General features: G+C 37.5%; 1 protein-coding gene and 1 non-coding gene across 2 annotated transcripts in view; one reads left to right on the top strand and one right to left on the bottom strand.

Moving 5' to 3' along the window:
- The window catches only part of PPP2R5A (protein phosphatase 2 regulatory subunit B'alpha), a 69,039-nt gene that overhangs the window by 28,758 nt on the left and 13,936 nt on the right, over positions 1–26,345 (top strand). Inside the window, exons 2-4 of the mRNA XM_052653409.1 lie at positions 872–1,068; positions 7,187–7,288; positions 22,182–22,274. Coding sequence (XP_052509369.1) covers positions 872–1,068; positions 7,187–7,288; positions 22,182–22,274 — 392 coding nt within the window. The remainder of the gene's footprint in view (positions 1–871; positions 1,069–7,186; positions 7,289–22,181; positions 22,275–26,345) is intronic.
- TRNAM-CAU (transfer RNA methionine (anticodon CAU)) lies at positions 22,937–23,009 on the bottom strand. Its single transcript has one exon. It is a non-coding gene; the product is annotated as a tRNA-Met (tRNA).

Here is a 26,345-nt window from a genome sequence, read left to right as displayed (position 1 = left end):
TCATGTAAGAGAACCCCATGGACTTTAGCTCACTAGGCTCCTCTGTCCATCGGACTTCCCAGACAAGAATACTGGAGTGTGTTGCCATTTCCTTCTCTAGGGGATCTTCCTGACCCAGGGATTCAACTTGTGACTCCTGCATTGGCCAGTGGATTCTTTAGCACTGGGAAAAAAATAACCTGGGAAACCCCCTGTATATCCCATGTTAGTAGTAAAAGAGGTGAAAAGGAAAGCCTGCTTGGTGAATGATCCTTGCCCTTGAGGAACTGTCCCTGAGTTGGGAAGATCCCTTGGAGGAGGGCACTGGTAGGTGGTGGTGGTGGTGGTGGTGGTGGTGGTGGTGGTTGTGTAGTCTCTAAATCATGTCTGACTCTCTTGCGACCCCATGGACTGTAGCCCGCCAGGCTCTTCTGTCCATGAAATTTTCCAGGCAAGAATACTGGAATGGGTTGCCATTTCCTACTCCAGGAGATCTTCCCAACCAGGGATTGAACCCATGTCTCTTGAGTCTCCTGTGTTAGCTGGCAGATTCTTTACCACCACATCATGTGGGAAGCCCTAGGACATCACGGCTGTAGTCTAAATGACGAATGTGTGAGTCATGAAGGCAGCAGAGGGGTGACAAGAAGAGGATAGATTCCAGATAAAAAGAATTGGATCAGTAATGCTTAATGATTGATTATGGGTAGTGAGAGAGGAGGAATGTAAAATTTCATTCCTGGCATGAATAATGGGATTATGTGGTAAATTTCACACTAGGCTTTTGAGAGAAATTTTACTTTATGTATGTGAATAGCTTCTACAAAATAGTAAACATGAAGGTAACTTCTGAGTAGGTCATTTCTAAGTTTCTCTCTATTTTTATTTATAGATGCCACCTCAAATGAACAGCAAGAGCTTTTCTGTCAGAAGTTGCAGCAGTGTTGCATACTGTTTGATTTCATGGACTCTGTTTCAGACTTGAAGAGCAAAGAAATTAAAAGAGCAACATTGAATGAACTGGTTGAGTATGTTTCAACTAATCGTGGTGTAATTGTTGAATCAGCGTATTCTGATATAGTAAAAATGGTAAGCTTCTAGACTTAGTTCCTCAGATTTATATAAATTCAAGTAAGATCTGAGGTGTAATTACAATTTAATGAGATTGGTTTTTAGTAAATGTACAATAGTTGATGTACTCAAAAGAATGTTTTTTAAAATAGTCCGTTTGAAAGATTATCCATTCCAGTGATGCTGTCATTGCTTTATGATCGTTTGGTACTTCAGTAGCCACAATGACTGATGGCTACCACATTGGAGAGTGTGGATCTAGAACTTAGGAGAAAGATGTAAACTCAAGATGATATGGGTTGGTAGGTAATTAATGTTGTGCAGCTGAATGGAGAAAGAATAGCTAAAGGGGGAAGGAAAGACTAATGAAAAAATATGGGGCTCTCCACATCTCAGAAGTAGATAAGGGAGTCAAATATAGACCATTCTTATTTAGGACATTTTGATATCATATATGTAGCTTCTATAGCACTGAATTTTAATCAAAACTCAGGACCCTTAAATGATATGAACAAACATTTGAAATATCTGATGTGAAAAAAAAAAAAACTATTGAAGAAATGTTGTTCAGGGTACTGTTTATTAATTATTTAACCATATTCTTCAAACTGTAGAAATTTGTTTAGGATGTATGATTTTTGTATTTTAGTGCAGAACAAAATATTTAAAAATTCATTTGGAATTATTAGGGTCACCAGGCACACAGTTTAAACTTGTGTTGGTTATGGAAGGTTTCACAGAGTCAGACATGACTGAGCTATTAACACATGGAAGGTTATAGCAAGTATGATCTAAACTAAGTTATACTCTTTGCATTGGTCACTTAAGAAGGCTTTCTTATCTCTCCTTGCTATTCTCTGGAACTCTGCATTCAGTTGGGTATATCTTTCCCTTTCTCCTTTGCCTTTTGCTTCTCTTTTCTCAGCTATTTGTTAGGCCTCCTCAGACAGCCACTTTGTTTTCTGGCATTTCTTTTTCTTGGGGATGGTTTTGGTCATCACCTCCTATACAATGTTACGAACTTTCATCCATAGTTCTTCGTGCAGTCTGTCTACGAGATTTAGTCCCTTGCATCTATTTGTTATCTCCACTGTATAATCACAAGGGATTTGATTTAGGTCATACCTGAATGGCCTAGTGGTTTTCCCTACTTTCTTCAATTTGAGCCTAAATTTTGCAATAAGGAGCTGAAGATCTGAGCCACAGTCAGCTCCAAGTCTTGCTTTTGCTGACCATATAGAACTTCTCTGTCTTTGGCTGCAAAGAATACAGTCAGTCTGATTTTGATACTGGCTATCAGGTGATGTCCATGTGTAGAGTCATCTCTTATGTTGTTGGAAGAGGGTGTTTTGCCAACATATGCTGGGTCATAGAAAAAGTAAGGGAATTCCAAAAAAAAAACACATCTACTTCTGCTTCATTGACTCTGCTGAAGCCTTTGACTAGGTAGATCACAACAAACTATGGAATATTTGTAATGAGATGGGAATCCCAGACCATATTACTTGTCTCCAGAGAAACCTGTATGCAGGTCAAGAAGCAGCAGTTAGAACTGGACATGGAACAACGAACTGGTTCAAAATCGAGAAAGGCTGTGTGTTGTCACCCTGCTTATTTAACTTACGTGGAAGTACTTCATGTGAAATGCTGGGCTGGATGAATCACAAGCTGGAATCAACATTGCAGAGAGAAATATCAACAGCTTCAGATATGCAGATAATACCACTTTAATGGCAGAAAGTGAAGAGCAACTAATGAGCCTCTTGATGAAGGTGAAAGAAGAAAGTGAAAAGGCTGGCTTAAAACTCAACATTCTGAAAACTAAGATTATGGCATCTGCTCCTATCACTTCATGGCAAATAGATGGGGAAACAATGCAAACAGTGACAGACTTTATTTCCTTGGGTTCCAAAATCACTGCAGATGGTGACTGCAGCCTGAAATTAAAGGACGCTTGCTCCTTGGAAGAGAAACTATGACCAACCTAGACAGCATATTGAAAAGCCAGAGACATTACTTTGCCAGCAAAGGTCCATCTAGTGAAAGCTATGGTTTTTCCAGTAGTCATGTATGGATGTGAGAGTTGGACCATAAAGAAGGCTGAGTTTTGAAGAATTGACACTTTTGAACTGTGGTGTTGGAGGAGACTCTTGAGAGTCCCTTGGACAGCAAGGAGATCAAACCAGTCAATGCTATAGGAAATCAGCCCTGAATCTTCATTGGAAGGACTGATGCTGAAGTTCCAATACTTTGGCCACCTGATGCAAAGAGCTGACTCATTGGAAAAGACCCTGATCCTGGGAAAGATTAAGGACAAGAGAAGAAGGGGGTGACAGAGGATGCGATGGTTGGATGGCATCACTAATGGACATGAGTTTGCACAAGCTCCAGGAGATGCTGAAGGACAGAGAAGCCTGGCGTGCTGCAGTCCATGGGGTTGCAGAGAGTCAGACATGACTTAGCTACTGGGCAACAACAAAATAAGCTCTATGTACATATTTAAGTCAAATTATTCTGTAATTTGCCATATGTTAATAAATTTGGGGGTTTAATTCGTTTTCCCAAGCAAAAGGTGTGTTTTTTGTTTAAAAAAAAATTTTTTTTTTCAACTTCTGGGTACTTCATTTCTAGTTAAGAAGCCTACTCACTTAGTTCTTTAAAGCTTTTTGGTGTATTTGGGACCAACAATAATAAGTATGATTTCAAAGGCAAATTATGCCCTTCTATGGGTTATATTCCCTTTTTGAGTTCTAGCTATGACTTTTGGCCACTTGTTGTGAAAATGATATCTATTAAACTATCTATTGGTTCTTCCCCATTTATAGGTTTTGAGTTTTAGCAAATCAAATTTTAGATTTTTACTTTCTAAGTCTTAGGGTTGTGCGTGTGTGCATGCTAAGTCAGTTTAGTTGTGTCCAACTCTTTGCAACCCTGTGGACTGTAGCCTGCCAAGCTTCTCTATCCATGGGATTCTCCAGGCAAGAATACTGGAATGGTTTCCATGCCCCTCTCCCGGGTATCTTCCCAACACAGAGAGAGAACCCACATCCTCTGTGTCTACTGAATTGCAGGCATATTCTTTGCTGCTGAGCCACTGGGGACAGTTAACAGTTATTTGGCATACCATAGATGCCACTTCATAAGAATGGTTGCCAATTTGCTTATACCACCAAACAACCATAGTTCATCAGATCTGGTCCCTTAAATCAAGACAGTCCCCATGGAAAAGAAATGCAAAAAAGCAAAATGGCTGTCTGAGGAGGCCTTACAAATAGCTGTGAAAAGAAGAGAAGCAAAAGGCACAGGAGAAAAGAAAAGATAAAAGCATCTGAATGCAGAGCTCCAAAGAATAGCAGAGAGATAAGAAAGCCTTCCTCAGTGATCAGTGCAAAGAAATAGAGGAAAACAACAGAATGGGAAAGACTAGAGATCTCTTCAAGAAAATTAGAGATACCAAGGGAACATTTCATGCAAAGATGGGCACAATGAAGGACAGAAATGGTATGGACCTAACAGAAGCAGAAGGTATTGAGAAGAGGTGGCAAGAATACACAGAAGAACTGTACAAAAAAGATCTTCATGACCCAGATAATCATGATGGTGTGATCACTCACCTAGAGCCAGAAATCCTGGAATGTAAAGTCAAGTGGGCCTTAGGAAGCATCACTATGAACAAAGCTAGTGGAGGTGATGGATTTTCAGTTGAGCTATTTCAAATCCTAAAAGATGATGCTGTGAAAATGTTGCACTCAGTATGCCAGCAAATTTGGAAAACTCAGCAGTGGCCACAGGACTGGAAAAGATCAGTTTTCAATGCACTCCTAAAGAAAGGCAGTGCCAAGAATGCTCAAACTACCACATAGTTGCACTCATCTGACATGCTAGCAAAGTAATGCTCAAAATTCTCCAAGCCAGCCTTCAACAGTACATGAACCGTGAACTTCCAGATGTTTAAGGTGGGTTTAGAAAGGCAGACAAACCAAAGATCAAATTGTCAACATCCCGTTGGATCATCAAAAAAACAAGAGAATTCCAGAGAAACATCTACTTCTGCTTTACTGACTATGCCAAAGCCTTGGACTGTGTGGATCACAATAAACTGTGGAAGATTCTGAAAGAAGTGGGAATACCAGACCACCTGGCCTGCCTCTTGAGGAATCTGTATGCAGGTCAGGAAGCAACAGTTAAAACTGGACATGGAACAACAGACTGGTTCCAAATAGGAAAAGGAGTACATTAAGGCTGTATATTGTCACCCTGCTTATTTAACTTACATGCAGAGTACATCATGAGAAAGGCTGGGCTGGAAGAAGCACAAACTGAAATCAAGATTGCCAGGAGAAGTATCAATAACCTCAGATATGCAGATGATAGCACCCTTATGACAGAAAGTGAAGAGGAACTAAAAAGCCTCTTGATGAAAGTGAAAGAGGAGAGTGAAAAAGTTGGCTTAAAGCTCAACATTCAGAAAACTTAAGATCATGGCATCTGGCCCCATCATTTCATGGGAAATAGATGGGGAAACAGGGGAAACAGCGTCAGACTATTTTTCTGGGCTCCAAAATCACTGCAGATGATTACAGCCATGAAATTAAAAGATGCTTACTCCTTGGAAGGAAAGTTATGACCAACCTAGATAGCATATTGAAAAGCAGAGATATTACTTTGCCAACAAAGGTCCGTCTAGTCAAGGCTATGGTTTTTCCAGTGGTCGTGTATGGATGTGAGAGTTGGACTGTGAAGAAAGCTGAGCACCGAAGAATTGATGCTTTTGAACTGTGATGTTGGAGAAGACTCTTGAGAGTCCCTTGGACTGCAAGGAGATCCAACCAGTCCATCCTAAAGGAGATCAGCCCTGGGATTTCTTTGGAAGGACTGATGCCGAAGCTGAAGCTTCAGTACTTTTGCCACCTCATGCGAAGAGTTGACTCATTTGAAAAGACCCTGATGGTGGGAGGGATTGGGGGCAGGAGGAGAAGGGGACGACAGAGGATGAGATGGTTGGATGGCATCACTGACTCGATGGACACGAGTTTGAGTAAAGTCCAGGAGTTGGTGATGGACAGGGAAGCCTGGCGTGCTGCAATTGATGGGGTTGCAAAGAGTCAGACATGACTGAGCCACTGAACTGAACTGAACTGAACTGAACTGAACTGAACCGAACCAAACATTTGTCTCATCCTCTATTCCCCAAGTATTTTATCTTAAATGACCAATGCCTCAAATGTTAGGGTCTTACGTGTTTACTGAACCATCTGGTCTGTCAGTCTGTTTATCATTCTTCAAAGAATTTTGAGTTGGGCTCACAATCTATTCTTTGCTAGAGAAGGACTGTAGCGTACTTTGGTACTAAGACAGTGTGAAAGATGAGTTAGAACCTAAAATAAAGAGTCTCAAAGCATACTTTTATTTCAGAGAGATTAATATTTTTTAAAAGGCTCAGAGTAAATGAAATCAAATCATCTAAATCAAATCATCTAAGTCAAATCATCATCAGTTCAGTTCTCAGTTGTGTCTGATTTTGCAACCCCATGAACCGCAGCACGCCAGGCATCCCTGTCTGTCACCAACTCCCGGAGTCCACCCAAACCTGTATCCATTGAGTCGGTGATGCCAAATCATCATGAGGTATTATAAACTGTGTCTGTAATGGCTATATACCCCCATCCTCCTTCTCTTTATAAAATGTGGTGTTTGTGTAAGACTAGAGATATTTTACCAAACTCTTTTGGGTTATAAGGTAAGTAAAAGTCTGGGTTAAAGTATGGGAGAAGTTGTGGAAAGATGAAAAGAATAAGTTAGGGATAGGGAGAGTTAGGAACTTTATGCTCCCCTCCCCCAGTTTCCTCCCCTCCACTTTTTTTTTTAAGCAAAACTTTGAAAAAAAATTTGTGATTTAAAGAGGAATCTGGAGGTAGTCTGTATGAAATTTGATGTCTTTAGAGGTCAGAGTTACGGGATAGAGAAAAGAAAGAAAGAAATGGCTGCCTTCGTATCTTGAAGAGGTTTATAGGTTTTGAGCTAGACTTACAGTCACAGCTTTTTTCTTAAAGTTATTTTTAAAATATTTCATTTTGCATTTTTAAATTTAACTGAACAACAGAGAATAGAAGTCTAAATTTATTTTTCTTTACAGATCAGTGCTAACATCTTCCGAACTCTTCCTCCAAGTGATAATCCAGATTTTGATCCAGAAGAGGATGAACCCACACTTGAGGCCTCTTGGCCTCACATACAAGTATGGAACATAATTTTATTTTTAAAATTTTTACATTTATGCTGTTTTGCTGGAACTCAGTTTTAGATTTGAGTGTCTATTTAAAGTACTAGATTTTTAATACATTTTCTTAACATTTCCTTTTCCCAAAATATTGCTTTTCATTTTTTTAATTGTAAATTACACTTAACATTTACCTTTTAAACAGTTTTAAAGTATATTCCATAACATTAAGTACATTCGTAATGCTATGCAGCCATCACTATTACCTAGTGTAATAGGCACCTTTTCATTACCTTTTCATCATCCACAATCTTTTCATCACCCCAGATGGAAACACCCTTGTCATTAACAGTCAGTTCCCATTCTTTACCTGCCCCCTACCCCCTAGCCACTGGCAGCTATTAATCTACTCTCTGTGTCTATGGATTTGCCTTAAATGCTTAACATATTTTCAGGGTTCATCAATATTGTAACATGTATCAATATGTCATTCCTTTTAATGGCTGAATAATATTCCAGTGTATGGACATACCACTTTTTGTTTATCCATTAATCAGTAGATGGACAGTTAGGTGGTTTCTGCTTTTTGGCCTTTGTTACTAGAACTGGTATGAATGTGTAAGTCTTTGTTTAACATGTTTCCCAGAAGTTTTGACATGTTGTGTTTTTATTTTCATTCATTTCAAAGTGTTTTCTAACTTCCTCTGTGACTTATTTGGCCCATTAGTTATTTACTAATGTGTTTAATTTTGGGGCTTCCCTTGTGGCTCAGCTTATAAAGAGTCTGCCTGCAAGGCGGGAGACCTGGGTTTGATCCCTTGATTGGGAAGATCCCCTGGAGAAGGGAAGGCTACCCACTCCAGTATTCTGGCCTGGAGAATTCCATGGACTATCGTCCATGGAGTTGCAAAGAGTTGGGTACAACTGAGGGACTGGGCTTCCCTAGTAGCTCAGCTGGTAAAGAATCTGCCTGTAATGCAGGAGACCCTGGTTCAATTCCTGGGTCAGGAAGATCCACTGGAGAAGGGATAGGCTACCCATTCCAGTATTCTTGGGCTTCCTTGATGGGTCAGCTGGTAAAGAGTCCACCTGCAATGCCAGAGACCTGGGTTCAGTCCCTGTGTTGGGAAGATCCTTTGGAGAAGCGGGGATAGGGTACCCACTCCAGTATTCTGGCCTGGAGAATTCCATGGACTGTACAGTCCATGGGGTCACAAAGAGTCAGACAGGACTGAGCAACTTTCACCTTAATTTCTACATATTTGTGGCTCCCATATATCTTTCTGTTACTGATTTATAATTTTATTCCATTGTGGTTGGTAAATATACTTTGAAGTTTTCAATCCTTTTAAATGTATTGGGCCTAGCATATAGTTTATCATGGAGAATGTTTCATGTGTGCTTGAGAAGAATGTGTATACTGTTGTTGCTGGATGGAGTGTTGTGTTAAAATCTCTTAGATCTAGTTGGTTGTTTAAGTTTTCAGTTTCCTTATTGACCTTCTGTCTAGTTCTCTCCACTATTGAAAATAAAATACTGAAATTTCCCTCTATTACAGTTGAATTGTCTGTTTCTCTCTTCTGTTATGTCAGTTTTTGATTCATGTATTTTGGGGTCTTATAAATCATGTTTATAATCATTTTACAGTTTTTTTGTTAAAACTCATTTTGTCTGATATAGTATTCTATAACCACTATTTAAATACTATATTTATATAAATACTAATAAATTTACATATATAAATACTACATAAATTTATAGCCACTATATAAATACTGTATTTATATAGTATTTTACAGCTACTGTCTAACTCTCTTTTGGTTACTGTTTGCATGATATATCTTTTCTGTACATTGACTTCTTATCTATTTGTTTCTTTAACTCTAAATTGTGTCTCTTGGGAATTCCTTGGTGGTTCAGTGGTTAGGACTTTTCAGTTTCACTGCTGAAGGCCTAAGTTCAGTCCATGGTCAGGGAACAAAGATCCTGCAAGCCACACAGTGTGGCTAAATAAATACTGTCTCTTGTAAACAGCATGTAGTTGAAACCTTGTTTTTTTTTTAATCAGTTTTGACAGTCTCTGCTTTTGACTAATGTTTAATCTATTTATATTTAATGTAATTGCTGGTATGGTAGAATTTACGTTTGCTGTTTTGGCCTTCCCTGGTAGCTCAGTGGTAAAGAATCAGCCTGCAATGCAGGAGATGTGGGTTCTATCCTTGGATTGGGAAGAACCCCTGGAGAAGAAAATGGCAACCCATTCCCTTATTCTTGCCTGGGAAATTCCCATGGACAGAGGAGCCTGGCAGGCTCCATGGGGTCACAGAATCGGACACAATCTAGCGACTGAACAACATTTTGCTGTTCTATGTCTTATGTCTTTCTCATTCCTCTACTCCTCCGTTATTGTGTTTTGTATTAAATACGATTTTCTGGAGTACCATTTTAATTCCCTTATTTCTTTAACTATACTTTTTTGAGGTATTTTCTTAGTACTAACCCTAGGGATTACATTTTAAAATGAACTAGTTTGATTGAATAGTAGTAGTATTCAATTTTAATAATTTTAGTAGTATATAAAACTTTGGTCCAGTATACCTCCATTCCCTCCCCCTTCTTCTGTGCTGTTACTGTCATACAAATTGGATCTTTATGCAGGCTTTTTATTGCACTTTACTTCATTGCACTTTGCAGATATTGCATTTTTTTTTACAAATTGAAGGTTTGTGGCAACCTTGTGTCAAGCAAGTCTATCAGCACCATTTTCTTACTTCATGTCTCAGTGTCACATTTTGATAATTCTTGTAATATTTTAAACTTCTACATTGTTATATTTTTATGATGATCTGTGATCAGTGATCTTTGATGTTATTATTGCAAAAAGTTTATAACCTGCTGAAGACTCAGATGATGGTTAGCATTTTTAGCAGTAAAGTTGCTAAATATTTTTAAATTAAGGTATGTACATGGTTTTTATAAAACATAATGTGATTGCATATTTAATAGAGTATAATGTAAACATAACTTTTATATTCATTGGGAAGCCAGAAAAATTCATGTGACTTGCTTTAGTGCAAAATTCACTTTATTATGGTGGCCTGGAACCAAGCCTGCAATATCTCTGAAGTATGCCTGTACATTGTACATCCATCAACCCAGTTTTGTAATTATTGCTTTATGTGGTTGTCTTGTAAAACAAAATGAAAGAGTTATAAATAAAAACACAGTATTTACCTATGTAGCTACCTTTACCCATGCTCTTTCTTTCTTCTTATGAACTCATATGGTGTCCTTTCTTCTCAGCCTGAAGGATTCCCTTTAACATTTCTTGTAAGGCAAGTCGATTAATCTGGGAATATCTTAATTGTCCCTTCATTTTTGAAGGACAGTTTGGCTGGATATAGAATTCTTGGCTAAGTGCCTTTTCCCCTTAACACTTTGAAGGTGTCCTCTCACTGATCCTCTGATGTCCATAGTTTTCTGTCCAAGTCAGTTATTAATCGTATGAGGATCTGATGTATGTGATACATTGTCTCTTGCCGCTTTGAAAATTTTCCGTGTCTTTAACGATTGTCAGTTTGATTATGATGTCTCTAGATATGGATCTCTTTGACTTTATTCTAGTTGGAGCTCCACTGAGCTCCAGTTGAGTTCATTGTATAAATTAATACTTTTCATCAAATTTGAATTGTTTTTAGCCATTTCTTCAACTATTATTCCTTCCTGTTTCTCCTCTCCTTCTGAGACTCCCATTATGTGTAGTACGTTGGTATGATTGATGGTATCCCACAGGTCTTTGAAACTCTGTTGTTTTGTATCCAGTCTTTCTTTTTGCACCTCAAACTAGATAATCTCTAGTGACCTGTCTCTCTGCCAGCTCAAAGTGTTTTTCATTGTTTTTTTGTGGGAAAGCAAATACACTGAAGTCCTCACTCTGCCATTGCAGAAGTCCTCTCTGAAGCACATCTTTTTAGTTGAGACTGAAGGAGGGATAGTCTTCCTGCCCTAATGCCACTGTGTGACAACTCCTCATAATTACTGGAAAACTGGTAATAAAAAACTTACTTTATGAGAAGGACCATTTCTTCCATTAAACCTTCTCCAGCCAATTCTTTCTAGCCCTAACTTCTTTATTCAGACATTCCCCTCAAATACATGGCTTTAGTATAAGGTCATCTGAGGTTCACTCAGTTAACTGAATCACATTGGTGCTACCACACTTAATACTTTAAAAACTAGGGCTCTTTAGATAAGATTCAGAGCAGAATATATTGTAACTCTTATGCTGTATTTAAGAACTGTTACAAAGGTTCCATTATAGCTATGAAATACACTGATGTGTGCTTAGGGTTTCTTGTGCGTGCATGCATGCCATGGGGGTGTGTGTGCGTGCTCAGGTGCTCAGTCATATCCAACTCTGCAATCCCACGGACTGTAGCCCCCCAGGCTTCTTTGTCCGTGGAATTTTTCAGGTAAGAACACTGGAGTGGGTTGCCATTTCCTTCTCTAGGGGATCTTCCCAACCCAGGAATCGAACTGGGAAGCCCTTACAGGGTTTCTTTGCACATGTTTTTATATGGCTAGTCTTTATGATTGTTGGTTTTTTTATTGTATACATTAGGTTTTATTTTTGCTCTCCAGAATGTCTAATTAAAATGCTCTGAGAAGACCCATATGATGCCTTCAGTTTACAGATATTTTCTTACTTTTAAAATAAGCAAAGCTATGAGGGAGAAAGTAAAAGGTACTCTTGCCTAATGCTTCAACTATAATGACTTTAATATTTTTTATTGGGGTATAGTTGATTTACAATATTGTATTAGTTCCAGGTATATAAACAGTGATTCAGTATTTTTTATAAATTATACTGCATTTGTAGTTATAAAATATTGGCTATATTTCCTGTGCTTTATAATATATTCTTGTAGCTTATTTCTATTATAAATAGTTGTTTGTACCTTGTAGTCCCCTACCCCTTTCTTGCCTCTTCCTTCTTTCCTTTCCCCAGTGGTAACCACCCGTTTGTTCTTTATATCTGTGAGTCTGCTTCTTTTTTGTTATATTCACTAGTCTGCTTTATTTTTTAGATTTCATGCTTAAGTGATATCATATGATATTTGTCTTTCTCTCATTTATTTCACTTAGCATAATACCCTCCAGTTTCATCCATGTAGTTGCAGATGGCAAAATTTCATTCTTTTTATAGCTGAGTAGTATTCCCTTGTATGTGTGTGTGTGTATATATATATACACACAATATAACACTATATCTTTTTCATCTGTTCATCTGTTGATGGATACTTAAGGTGCGTCCGTATCTTGCCTATTGTAGATACTGCTGCTGTGAACATTGGGATGCATGTATCTTTTCAAGTTAGTGTTTCTGTTTTCTTTGGATATACACCGAGGAGTGAAATTGCTGGGTCGTATGATAATTCTGCTTTTAGTTTTTTGCAGAACCTCCATGTTATTCTGCACAGTGACTTTATCAGTTTACATTTCCACCAGTAGTGCACAAGTCTTCCTTTTTTTTTCCATATCCTCACCAACATTTGTTGTTCGTGGTCTTTTTGATGATAGCCATTCTGAAAGGATGATTTGTGTATTTTTAAGATAGTGTTCAGTCAGTTCAGTTCAGTTCAGTCGCTCAGTCATGGTCCGACTCTTTGCAACCCCATGAATTACAGCACACCAGTCCTCCCTGTCCACAACCAACTCCTAGAGTTCACTCAGACTCACATCCATCGAGTCGGTGTTGCCATCCAGCCATCTCCTCTGTCGTCCCCTTCTCCTCCTGCCCCCAATCCCTTCCAGCATCAGAGTCTTTTCCAATGAGTCAGCTCTTTGCATGAGGTGGCCAAAGTACTGAAGTTTCAGCTTTAGCATCATTCCTTGCAAAGAACACCCAGGACTGATCTCCTTTAGAATGGACTACTTGGATCGCCTTGCAGTCCAAGGGACTCTCAAGAGTCTTCTCCAACACCACAGTTCAAAAGCATCAATTCTTCAGCACTCAGCTTTCTTCACAGTCCAGCTCTCACATCCATACATGACCACTGGAAAAACCATAGCCTTGACTAGACGGACCTTTGTTGGCAAAGTAATGTCTCTGCTTTTCAGTATGCTATCTAGATTGGTCATAACTTTTCTTCCAAGGAGTAAGCATCTTTTAATTTCATGGCTGCAATCACCATCTGCAGTGATTTTGGAGCCCCGAAAAATAAAGTCTGACACTGTTTCCACTGTTTCCCCATCTATTTCCCATGAACTGATGGAACCAGATGCCATGATCTTATAGTTTTCTGAATGTTGAGCTTTAAGCCAACTTTTTCACTCTCCTCTTTCACTTTCATCAAGAGGCTTTTTAGTTCCTCTTCACTTTCTGCCATAAGGGTGGTGTCATCTGCATATCTGAGGTTATTGATATTTCTCCCAGCAATCTTGATTCCAGCTTGTGCTTCTTCCAGGCAGCGTTTCTCATGATGTACTCTGTATATAAATTAAATAAGCAGGGTGACACTATACAGCCTTGACATACTCCTTTACCTATTTGGAACCAGTCTGTTGCTCCATGTCCAGTTCTAACTGTTGCTTCCTGACCTGCATATAGGTTTCTCAAGAGGCAGGCCAGGTGGTCTGGTATTCCCACTTCTTTCAGAATTTTCCACAGATTATTGTGATCCACACAGTCCAAGGCTTTGGCATAGTCAATAAAGCAGAAATAGATGTTTTTCTGGAACTCTCTTGCTTTTTCGATGATCCAGCGGATGTTGGCAATTTGATCTCCAGTTCCTCTGACTTTTCTAAAACCAGCTAAGATAGTGTTAGTGACCTAAAATCTGCAGGCAAGCACAACGAAGTGTTTTTCTAGAGAATTAAATGTATTTGCCTATGTTAGTCGCTCAGTCGTGCCCGACTCTTTGCGACCCCATGGGCTGCAATCCACCAGGTTCCTCTGTCCATGAGATTTTCCAGGCAAGGATACTGGAGTGGGTTGCCATTTCCTTCTTCAGGGGATCTTCCCAACCAGGGATCGAACCCGGGTCTCCTGCACTGCAGGCAAATTCTTTACCGACTGAGCTACAGGGGAAGCCCGTACTTGGCCTACATACAACCAATAATATTAGTTTATCAGATGGCTTGCTGGTCGTGTTTAGGTAATTATGTATGTCTCTGTGTGTGTGCTCAGTCGTGTCCAACTCTGCAACCCCATGGACTGTAACCTGCCAGTCTCCTCTGTCCATGGGATTTTTCAGAAAAGAATACTGGAGCAGGTTGTGTAATAACACTATAAAAAGTAGCTATTGTTCGTATTTTATGGATAAGCTTAAGATTAAGCTAAAATAGATCAAGAATCCTGCCCAAGATTATGCAAAAAGTAAGTGTTAGGATAAGGTTTATAGCAAAATATTGCTCCAGTGTCCTTGTTCTGCATTATTAAAAGCTTTACTGCTTCCCCTAGATACCATCAATGGTCCAAGACAGATATATACAAATTCTTATGAAGTTTTAATTCATACCATTTTAGCTTCATTTAACACCATTAAATAAGGTCTCCCACTAGCTATCACTTTTTTTTTTAGACCTCATAAGTGACTTTTTAAAGGTATAATTAAACAGGTACAGACGTGCCTTAGTTAAATGGTACAGAAGTTTATATATACACATTCTAACAAGATACAAGAAAATTATTATTACAAAGTATGGTGAAGTGGAAATGATCCTGGTGACAGATCTCTACTCAAATCTCAGTTTTGATAACTTACCTGTGGAAATGACCTTAATTAAGCTGCTAAATTTCTCTGCATCCTCCTTTACAAAGCTGGCATAAAACAGGGTTATATAAAAATTGAATGGGATAACACATGCACAAAACATAGCACAATTTTTTTTAAACTATAGTATCTGTTTTCTTTGCATTCCCCCTTTTTAAAAAAGATATACTTTTGATATTTAGAAAGAGGTATATACATACATATACACACACACACACACACATTATATGTATATATATGTATATAATGGTTGCCTTTATGCTGATACCTTTAAGAAATACCCTTGGTGCTTTCTTTTGTAGCTAGTTTATTGATTCTCTAGAGTGAACAGTATTGAAATTAGTAAGTAGTCTTTTCTTCCTCTACTTCCTGCCTCTCTAGCATCTAGTATAAGTAATATACTTTTACTCTCACAGTAAATACCTATATGCCCATCACTTGTCATTAGTTCTGTAGGAAACTTATTTAATATTTACTGTCAATCCTTATGAAAATTTTTTCTGATCATTTCCTGGTAATCTGAAGCTCATTCTTTAGTAGAAGGTCTCTGAGTTCTTGCATATTTCATAGCAGTTTGTCTGTAGCCTTCACGTTTAAAGATCAGCTTGAATTGATATAAAATCCTTGGTTCAGCTTCTTTCCTTAAATTCCTTAAGTACCTTAAATATTCCATGTCTTCAGTCTGATTTTTTTTTCCTCATATTCTTAGTGGTTTTGCTTGGATGCCCAAAAGATATTTTTCCTTTAACGGCCAGTTGCTTTTATTGAGCTGTATGTAAGTGTTGACTTTTCACGTCAGTTTTCCTAGTTGAATGGTGTTCTTTCACTGTAAAAGCCCACTTCTATTTCTGAAATGTTTTCTTCAGTATACTTTTTAGTATTTATTTCATTTTACCACGTTTTTCTTCTTCTTTCTGCTGTTCATGTTGATTCTGTTCTTCCATCTCTGTATCTTTTCCCTTGAAATCTTTTTGTTTTTCTCATCTCTTTCTGTATTTTGTTGAACTGTTTCTGATTTCTCTTTTTTCTTTACTCTTTAATTTTTCCATTACTGTAGTTGAAAGGCAGACTGACAGAATGAATATTTAGTTTTTCCAGCTTCAGTAGTAGAGACATACGGGGGGAAGGGAATGGGTGTTATACTGGCTTATCTATAATGCCTGCCACAGGCTTGAACCATTGGAGACAAGAGTCTGTCCTGAATAAAATGAAAAATGATAGCTTTGTTAATGACAATAGGATCGATAACATCAGCTATTTTCTACATAGTCCCTGGGAGATAGAGAAGAACTGTGCTTCATATATGGGTGCTCGGTGTTGCTTCAGATTATATTGTTTGGTTTGGGGAAGGTTGGGTTTTTTTCTGGCGGCATCATGTGGCTTGCATGTGGCTCTTAGTTCCTCCTAGGCCCTTGTCAGTGAAAGTGCAAAGTCCTAACCACTGGACCGCCAGGGAATTCCCCCAGATTATATTGTTGATTTTTATTTTGCAAGGACTTGAATTTTTTAGTGACATTTCATTTTATATTTTATTATAAAAGACAAGAGAAAGAAATTAATATTCTAAACTACTTGGGACATTTTAAAGCAATAGTCTGCTTCATTATTTATTTGATCTGTCTAGCACCTATACATCGAAATAGAATGAAAGAGGAATTCTAGGATTAGTGTAAATTGATAAAACTTTTAAGATTTATCAGCACATTAGAGCTTATAGAATAGAAAATCGGAAGTGGTAAACTACTTTTTAGTAGCACTGCACACAGTTCATCTGAAATTTATACCATGGTTTTTGTAAAATCAGCAATACTGGGTTTAATAATAAAGAGGTTTTAAAAGCATGAAATTCTCGTTAGCTGTTAAGTTGTACATATTTTTGATCACATGTAGTTGGATAATCTCAAAAGAATCTCTTCAGTCTTTGAATTTTGAAAAATAGTTTTTCCATTAAGACATTTTTATATGCCCTTGAGAATTAACTAAAATTTCAGCCATACCTACAATGTGCTTTTGGTTTTTCACTGGTATGATCTGAGATTTCACTTAAATTTGCTGAAACTAGTGGTTCTTAAATTTTAGGGGATGGTGAGTTACTTTCAAAATATGATTTTTAAAAAGTGTGTGTTCACTGAGATAAATTCACAGAGACATACAAGAAATATTATACATCCATAGTCTTCTGATTAAAAGGCTCTGCTCTAAATATAAGTGTTTATAGTTTAAAATATTTCTAGTAATTAAATTTGATACACAGTTTTTAAATCTGGCGGTCAGATGGCCTGCTAAATATGAAGTGAACTGATTGGTAGGATTTGTTACTATTTAGTCATCGTATTTTGTTTACAGTAAAATGTTAAAGCTGTTCTGATGAGTGAAATTATAGTGTAGCACTGATGAAATTTGCCCAATTAAAATTTCTGTCCTGGTTGTTAACATTATTTGAATCCACCTGAAATTTTTTGCTTGGTACTAAGTTTGCATTTTATTAATACATTTAGCTTATTGGATCTTTGCTGCTAGAAATTAACTTGGTAGGGTGAAAAAAAACATTAAATTTAGTCAATGAGGGGAAAAATCTCAGATAATTTCAAAACCTTTCAAAATTTTGTTTCTTCAACTTTTTCATGAGTTTTCTTAAAATGTGCTAATTTACAATTTCTTTTTACTTTTTTTTCACACTGTAATGGAAATACTAATGAACAATGGAATAAAGAAACACAGAAGAAAAGAACAAAAGAAAGGCCATTTCAGTACTAGGGGATTGGTGGATTGGTCATATCTTTTAATTTACTTAATATTATATGATAATTATTAATATAAAACAGTTATGTTATTTTAAAATTTTCTTTCCTAAATATTATTGCTTTATATTTATTGAAGACCAAAAAGATACATAATTTTCTATGTAGCTAGTTACAGATAGAGAGGCATGACTGCTCTACTAGCCTGGAATACAGGCAGATTATGTAGTATTTTTGTTTTCTTTTATCAGTTTTCTTTTTGGCACAGATAATTAAGATGTAATTATGTAGTGTACTGAATAGAACATAGACCTTTTTAAGATAACTTGGCTTTAGGGACTAGAGGCTCTTCTTTATGATCTGTATAAGTAGAAATTTAAACTGGGGACATACATATTTTATAATGTACACCTTCATGTTCAAATACTTCTTGACCAGATACTATATTTTAAATATTTGCATGTTCCAAGAATCTAAAAGTATAGGGACCATAGCTTAATGCACTAACACTTATACACAGAAATAGAAAAGAAACATCTTTTATCCTTATTTAAGGTTGAGAAACATTTTTATTACTTTAACCTTTTTATCATAGTTATTTGTTATTAATTATCTTTTTAATTATTATAGTTAAAAGAGCAGGAGGGAAAACAGGTTGATCCTATATAAGCTATTCAGGGTTCACACAGAATATGTCTTATTTTTAAAATGATTACAGAGGGGAGAAAAAGATTCTTACAGAACTAAGATTTTGTTACTGTTTGCTGTGTCCTAGGCAGCAGGTGGCACTAGTGGTAAAGAACCTGCCTGCCAGTGCAGGAGATGGAAGAGATGTGGGTTTGATCCCTGGGTCAGGAAGATCCCCTGGGTTGCATGGCACCCACTCCAGTATTCTTGCCTGGAGAATCCCATGGACAGAGGAGCCTGGTGGGCTACAGTCCATAGGGTCGCACATAATTGGACATGACTGAAGCAACTTAGCACGCATGCAGGCAATGTTCTAGGCACTTACTATCTCTCATTTAGCTTAGTATATGTTAATTCTTATATAAATTCTTTCAAATAATAGATGAATTTTTAAAACTCCATTTGAGTTAGCTTCCTCTTAATAGAGGTTGGAAAACATTCAGTCAGCATATTCCTTGAAAAAGAGCCTTTTGTATATTTGTAAATCATTAAAGTTGCTTTTAAATCTTTGCCTTTCTAGGTCAAACATTTCTAGTTCCTTTAGCTTTTGGTATAGGTCTTATTTTCAAATACAGTAATATATTACAAATACATTAAGAATCTTTGCTGTTCTGTGTTGTACCTTCTAAACTCTTTTATTGGTAAAGACCAGAATTTTATTTATTTTACCTACCATAGGAAAGACACAGTCAGTACTGAGTAGAAAGGAAAGATTATCCTTCATTCCTTATAGTTTTTAGTTATGTTAGTTATCATTTTTTAGGGTGCTTTTTGGCTTATAGGAATAGGAAGACCAGCCATACACCGCTCATGCATGAAGTTTGCCATTTTATTAAAGAATTAAACTCATTGCTGAAAGTATCTGTTGTCCTTTGCAGCATGGTTTCTTAGGTTCTTGGGGCAAATCAATTTTTCATGTGGAAGAAGATAGAGAAACTTTAATACAGAAATACAGTTTCTCAAAAACTGTGATATTTGATTCAGCAAATATTTATTGGTCATCTGTTGTTTTTAGGCATTATTCTAAATATAGGGGGTTAAGTATTGAACTAATAAGCAAACTGTCTTACATTCTTGGGGGAAAGAATAACTAATACTATGTCAGGGTGTGAGAGATACAATTAAAAACAATAGTGCAGGATAGAGGGTATAGAGAGAGTGACTGGAGACAGGATGCAATTTTATAGAAATGTGGTCTTAGTTGTGCCACATTGAAGATTTTTAGCTCTGTAGATCACTCGTGTTTATTCTGCCCCTGTTTGGGATTATTCAACATGTGTTTAACTTTTCGTCGTCATCTCTTCAGTGGTGCTAAGTTGGTAGCATAAAAGCAATTCGTTGCTAATCCTGACTGGTCACTTAATTAATGGTCACTGTGTCAGGTAAACAGTGCTGATGAAAGCTCTGTAAGAAATAACATGTCCTATCTGTGATAGGTGCAGGTTTCAACTGGGTATGTGATTTAGAGGGTGCATTTTGATCTGGAGCTTGATGTCAAATAAGTTTCCCAGAAGACATGCTATTGCTGTTAAAATTAATAAGCCTTAAGCCCTCCATTTCTGACTCAGGGTTGACTTGGTCCCACCTTACCACTGCTTTTAACTCGGGATCTGTGTAAATATTCCGCGTCTCTGATTCCATACCCACCAGCTTCTACCCTACACTGTCTTCTTGAGACAGGTTCTACTTATCTTATAAAAAGCCCTCCTCTTTCTTCTTGTCCAAAATTAAATCTAATGCAGGGCTCAAATTGTGTGTCCTTAAAACTTTTCCTGTTGACCTTATCCCACAGTGATATAGCCCTTTTCTAAATGTCTCCTGCACTCATAGTTTTGCCGTATAGTTCTTGTGTATATACCATTTTATGTTTTTATTTTTGTCTTACTTCCCCAATATGTGAATGAGCTTTACAGTGCCTACTATCTGTTCATATTAAACATAGCTAAAGGAAGACTTGTCTTTTCTACCCCCATTTCCGATGCCAAATACATAGATTTTCTATACCAAGAAATTCTCCAATTCTCACTGCGTGTCCTACGGTTTATTCATTCTGACACTGACTACCCACAGTTAGCAGGGACCTCTAGGGTGAAGGGCTCAGTCCATCAAGACTGTTGCTCACTGCAGGTGACAGTCACGATTCTGGGCCTCCCATCCGTCTAACTAACTGGCTATAAATATGGAGTTACCATGACCCACTCTTCCAGTTCAGTAATTTGTTATAAGAGCTCACAGAACTCAAGGAATCACTTTACTTACTGTTACCAGTTTGTTATAAAGGATAAAATTCAGAAACAGCCAGATAGAAGCGAGGCATGTGGTAAGGTGCGGCAAAGGGCTCGGGTTTTCCATGTGCCACCCTCTTAGCACTTTGATGTGTTCACCAGCCCAGGAGTTCTTGGACTCCTGTGCCTAGGTTTCTGATGGTCCCAGGTGGTGGTGATGGTTGTTCAGTCGCTAAGTCGTGTCCAGCTCTACCTCTGTTACCAAGCTGACTGTCACAGCATTGCAACACTTGTCTTCAAGAAACCCTGATGTGGGGCTAAAGAATGCACCTGCCAATGCCGGAGTTTGATCCCTGGCTTGAAAAAATTCCCTGGAGAAGGAAGCGGCATCCCACTCCAGTATTCTTGCCTGGGAAATCCCATGGACAGAGGAGCCTGGCAGGCTACAGTCCATGGGTCGCAAAAGAGTTGGACACGACTTAGCGACTAAACAACAACAACCTTTAGGGATGCCAGAGAGAAGTTGTGAAGTACTTTAAGGAAAAGGTACAAGTTCTCAACTGGATAAGGAAAGAAAAGAAGCATATGCTGACGTTGCGATTTGTGGTAATAAATCTATCTGTGAAATTCTGAGGAAGGAAAAAAAAAATCACGCTGGTTTTGCTGTTACACCTCAGACTACAAAAGCTATGGCCACAGTGCGTGGTAAGTGCTCAGTTAAGCTGGAAAAGGCATTAAATTTGTGGATGGAAACCATGAATAGAAAAGGGTCCAGTGCCATTCAGTCATGGGGAGGTGGTGCTTAGAACTTAGCACTCGAGGTTAAGAGGGCAGTACTGTATTTTTAAGATGCTTAGGACTTTTTAAGTAAAGGCTTATTAGGGCTTTTAGTTTATTCACTGTGGTGCACAGACATTTATTTCTGAGCCCGCACGTAGATGATTTGGTTAATTATCTCTAAAGTGTGGATAAGATATCCTGGTTTCGATTTAGTTACTTTTTTCCCTCTGTAGTTTTATAGAAGGACTTGAAGTTTTTCTCTTTTTTAAAACTGATACTGATACACTGACCCTTACTATTCAGTTTATTCTTATCTGGAGGTTTCTGATCCTGCATTTAAGTAACTCTGGAAATTAAGGTGAGGTAGTTTAGCAGACCACTGAAGAAAGGTTCCCAGTGAGTATGGAGTGCAACGTCTTCTAACTTAAATATTTTATAGGCATCGTCTTTGTTTTCTGGCTCCTGTAAGTTAATATTTTCAATGAATGATGCAAAGCAATAAATCCAAAATGTACCAACTTGGGAGACAAATTGTGTGCATATATTTAGTTCTGAAAAAAATGTTACCAATTCATCACATTTTATAATGAGATCTGAAATCTCATTACTAAGTTGTTAAGGGAGGTATGTTTTTGATATGAATTTCACATACAGTAAAATTTTATAGGCTTCATCTTGGCTTTTATTTCATTTTGTCCTACAGTTGGTGTATGAATTCTTCTTGAGATTTTTGGAGAGCCCTGATTTCCAGCCTAGCATTGCAAAGCGATACATTGATCAGAAATTTGTACAACAGGTAAGGAATTCTTCTGTCTTAAATTTCCTTATATTCATTTCAGCAGTGATTTATTAACTTGTGATTAAAATAGTCTTTCAAAAGTTTAAGGATTTCTTTTTAACAGCACCTAATATTCTTGCCAGATGATGAGAACTAAAAGTAAAGTAGCTTTGAGAATACAGGAGTATTTTTAATCAAGGTTTGCCTTCTGTTATATCAATTAAATTATCCTGTCTAAATCCTAAATTTTCATAGTTGTTTTATAAAGACCAGAAAAGCAAGCCTTGTTGGAATGTGTAACTTAGAAAATTTGGTATAACTAAGGGGAAAACCATTTAAAAAATTTTTAAGTCTTTGAGCTTGAACTTGACATAGAGTTCTAAGCACTGTGACAGAGAGGGGGAAAATAAATATGAAATTATTTTCAGAAGTTTGGGCTTTATGTCACTACCTTTTCTCCCCTTCCTACCTTACGAATTCTAGCCACCCAGTTCCTAAACCACAGATAAAATATTTAAGAAGGAAAGGAGCTAAATATATGTGATACCTTCTTTTTCTTTTTTTTTTTTTTAAATATTTATTTATTTATTTGGCTACACGAGGTCTTAATTGCAGCATGTGGGATCTTCAGTCTTCATTGCAGCATACAGGAGTTTTTAGTTGCATCATGTGGGATCTAGTTCCCTGACCAGGGCTTGAACAGGGGCCCTCTGCATTATGAGTGCAGAGTCTTAGCCACTGGACCACCAGGGAAGTCCCACCTTCTTTCTTTTTATAAGTTGATTGTTAGCTGGGGTTTTTTATTTTGGAACCTAATACTTAAAATTCGTTTCTTAGAATGTGTTCATTTTTATTTTCAAAATCTTTTCAGTAACTTACAGGCATCTTTCAAATACAAAGGACTTCACTGGCCCTAGACAAAGTTGTGAAGTAGAGCAAACTTCTCTGGGTCCATTTTCTCTTTTGAAGTACTTAGCTGTGAGTGAGGTCTCATTAGGAATTTGATACTCTCCTTTTCTAAAGTAATTAGCATTTTAAAGAAAGGCAGAGGACGAGTGGAAGGGTAGTAACGAAGTGCTGAGGCCAGGATTAAAGATCATTACAAGGACCTTTGCTGCCTTCTTCCCACCATTATGTGTCCCCTAGGATAAAGCTCATGAGCTCCACGTATTGGAGTTAATTTCTGATCATCTGCTACAGCTACCATGTAAAGTATTTTCACTAGTGCTGTGAAGTGTTGATAAATGAAGAACATTGTCATTGTCCTTTAACCTTTCATGTAGTTCTTCAGAAACTATGACGAAATACTAGATGTGTGTTAACTGTAAAATGTTGATTTCATTTCATTACCAAGTTAGAAACAGTCATTAAATGGAGCTCTGTTATTTTGGTATTAGAGATGAATGCATGTTTCCTTCTGTAGCTCTCTTGTGCTATAGAAGAAATATAGTGTATTAAGGAACTTTATGGCACCACACTCAAGTACTCTTGCCTGGAAAATCCCATGGATGGAGGAGCCTGGTAGGCTGCAGTCCATGGGGTCGCTAAGTTGGACATGACTGAGTGACTTCACTTTCACCTTTTGCTTTCATGCATTGGAGAAGGAAATGACAACCCACTCCAGTGTTCTTGCCTGGAGAATCCCAGGGACGGGGGAGCCTGGTGGGCTGCCGTCTGTGGGGTCGCACAGAGTCGGACATGACTGAAGTGACTTAGCAATAGCAAAGGAACTTTAGTAATGCTGTGTTAAATTGTATTTAAGATAATAGGTTGAGTGGAACAATTGCTGTAGGGCTTCTTCACCCTGGAGTTTGAGGTATTTTGGCTGGTGGATTATTCAGTGGGTTTGGAGGGCAGCAGGAAGAAAACTGGTAGGATAGGACCCATTTTCTACCATCTACTCTAAATGCCTGAACTGTCCAAGAAGCCAAGGCCTCATTATTTGTTTCTGACAGTTTACATCACTGTGCTTTCACAGATCACTGCTCTGAGGTATTCTTAGTGTGTCGCTTCAATAAATATTACTGTGACATTTCTCAGCTTTTATATTTTGAAATTATTTAATTAGGTGGTAAGTTTAAGATGTAGAGGTATAGGAGAAAAATCTGAAGTATAAATTTGGACGTTTGTTATTGCAAGAGAAGAAACAAATATGTAATTCCAGGTTGTGCTCAAATCATTTCCTGAAGGAGGAAGCCAAGAATTATTTAGTGCTTTTTATGTGCCAGGCACTGCCCTTATCTGCTGTTACATAAAGAGCTAGATCACGTCCAGATTTAGAGAGCTGAAAGATGACACAATCAGGATTTGATTATATATAATAGGTTATAAATGTGATTATATAAAACAAATTATTTTATTTAGATTATATTTCAAAATATTTACTTAAATAGATTTTCTACTTAGCTAACAACTGTTCTCTAATATTTCACATTGACCCCGAGGATCGACTTGTATTACGTTATATTTGTTCTTGAATTAGACATAGTGACCTGAATAATTAAGGATTGCTTTTATTAATTTCAAAACATATCTTCCAAGTAAACTCAACATCAGAAACTTGTATTTGAGTGTCTTAAGTGAATAGTTTAGCTATTTTAATTAGAATAATTTGAAGTGACTTAATTAGGTATAATAATACAAATTCTCATGCTTTATGGATATTTTTAGCTGGAGCCTCATGCAGTACTTAATAATCTGGCAAACAACAAATGCAGACAATAAGCAAGACACTTTAGGATTATAACTGAAGTCATCACTATTTTCAAAGAACACGCACTCTTGTAGAAGAGATACACAAATTAACAATTACATATAATTAAAGACAAAATGGTAAAAAAAACTTGAAGGTTCAGAGCTTCCTATCATGACAGTAATTATTAGATTGATGAAAAAGTAATTGCAGTTTTGGACCGTGAATTTTCAATCATTATAACTATACTTAAACACATCTTTATTAATAAAATAGGAACCATTACAATCAACACGTTTTTGCCAACGAGATATAAGTTTGTTTATTCCTGTAAAAATCCATGCTTCAGGATTCAGTGAAGTCTTGGAAAGCATTTTCTGCCTCCTACTAGTTGTGGAAGCATTTTCCCTGAAAAAGTTGTCAAGATGCTTGAAGAAATGGTAGTGCGTTGGCAGGAGGTCAGGTGAATATGGGGAATGAGGCAAAACTTTGTAACCCAGTTCATTCAACTTTTGGGACTTGCAGTCAGGCGTTGTCATGGAGCATTGGGCCCTTTTTGTTCCAAAGCTGACTGCAGATATTGCAGTTTTTGGTGATCTCATTGATTTGCTGAGCATACTTTTCAGGTGTAATGGTTTCGCTGGGAATCAGAAAGCTGTGGTGGGTCAGACTAAACAGTGGCCATGACCTTTTTGAGGTGCAAGCTTGGCTTTAGGAGATGCTTTGGAGCTTTTCCTCAGTCCACCCACTGAGCTGGTCATCAGCAGCTGTCGTTTAAAACCCACTTTTCATCACACATCAACAATCCCAATCGAGAAATGGTTTGTTGACGAATTATAGAATAAGAGAAGACAACATTTCAAAATGATGATCTTTTTGATTTATGGTCGGCTCATGAGGCATCCACTTACCGAGCTTTTTCACCTTTCCAATTTCCTTCAAATGCCAAGTGACTGTATGATGGTCAGTGTTAAGTTCTTCAGCAGCTTCTCATGTCCTTGTAAAAAGATCCATTTCAATATTGCTCTCAACTGGTCGCTGTCAGTTTCCAGTGGCCAGCTACTGTCTTTCTCATCTTCAAGGCTATCATCTCCTTTGTGAAACTTCTTGAACCACCACGGCCTGTACATTTGTTAGCAGTCCCTAGGCCAAATGCATTGTTGATGTTGTGAGTTGTCTCTGCTGCTTTACGACCCATTTTGAGCTCAAATAGAAAAATCGTTCAAATTTACTTTTTGTCTAACATCATTTCCATAGTCTGAAAGTCATTGGGCTTTTATTAGCAAAAAAACATAAAGCAAGAAACACACATTAAAATGATGTATAGCATAACCACATTTACTTAAAAATGTATTCCAATATCAAACAGCAGGCTTCAACAGTGCAAAACAACAATT

Source organism: Budorcas taxicolor, chromosome 16, assembly GCF_023091745.1.
Source record: "Budorcas taxicolor isolate Tak-1 chromosome 16, Takin1.1, whole genome shotgun sequence".
NCBI lineage: Eukaryota > Metazoa > Chordata > Mammalia > Artiodactyla > Bovidae > Budorcas > Budorcas taxicolor.
This window is presented reverse-complemented; position numbering and strand designations above follow the sequence as displayed.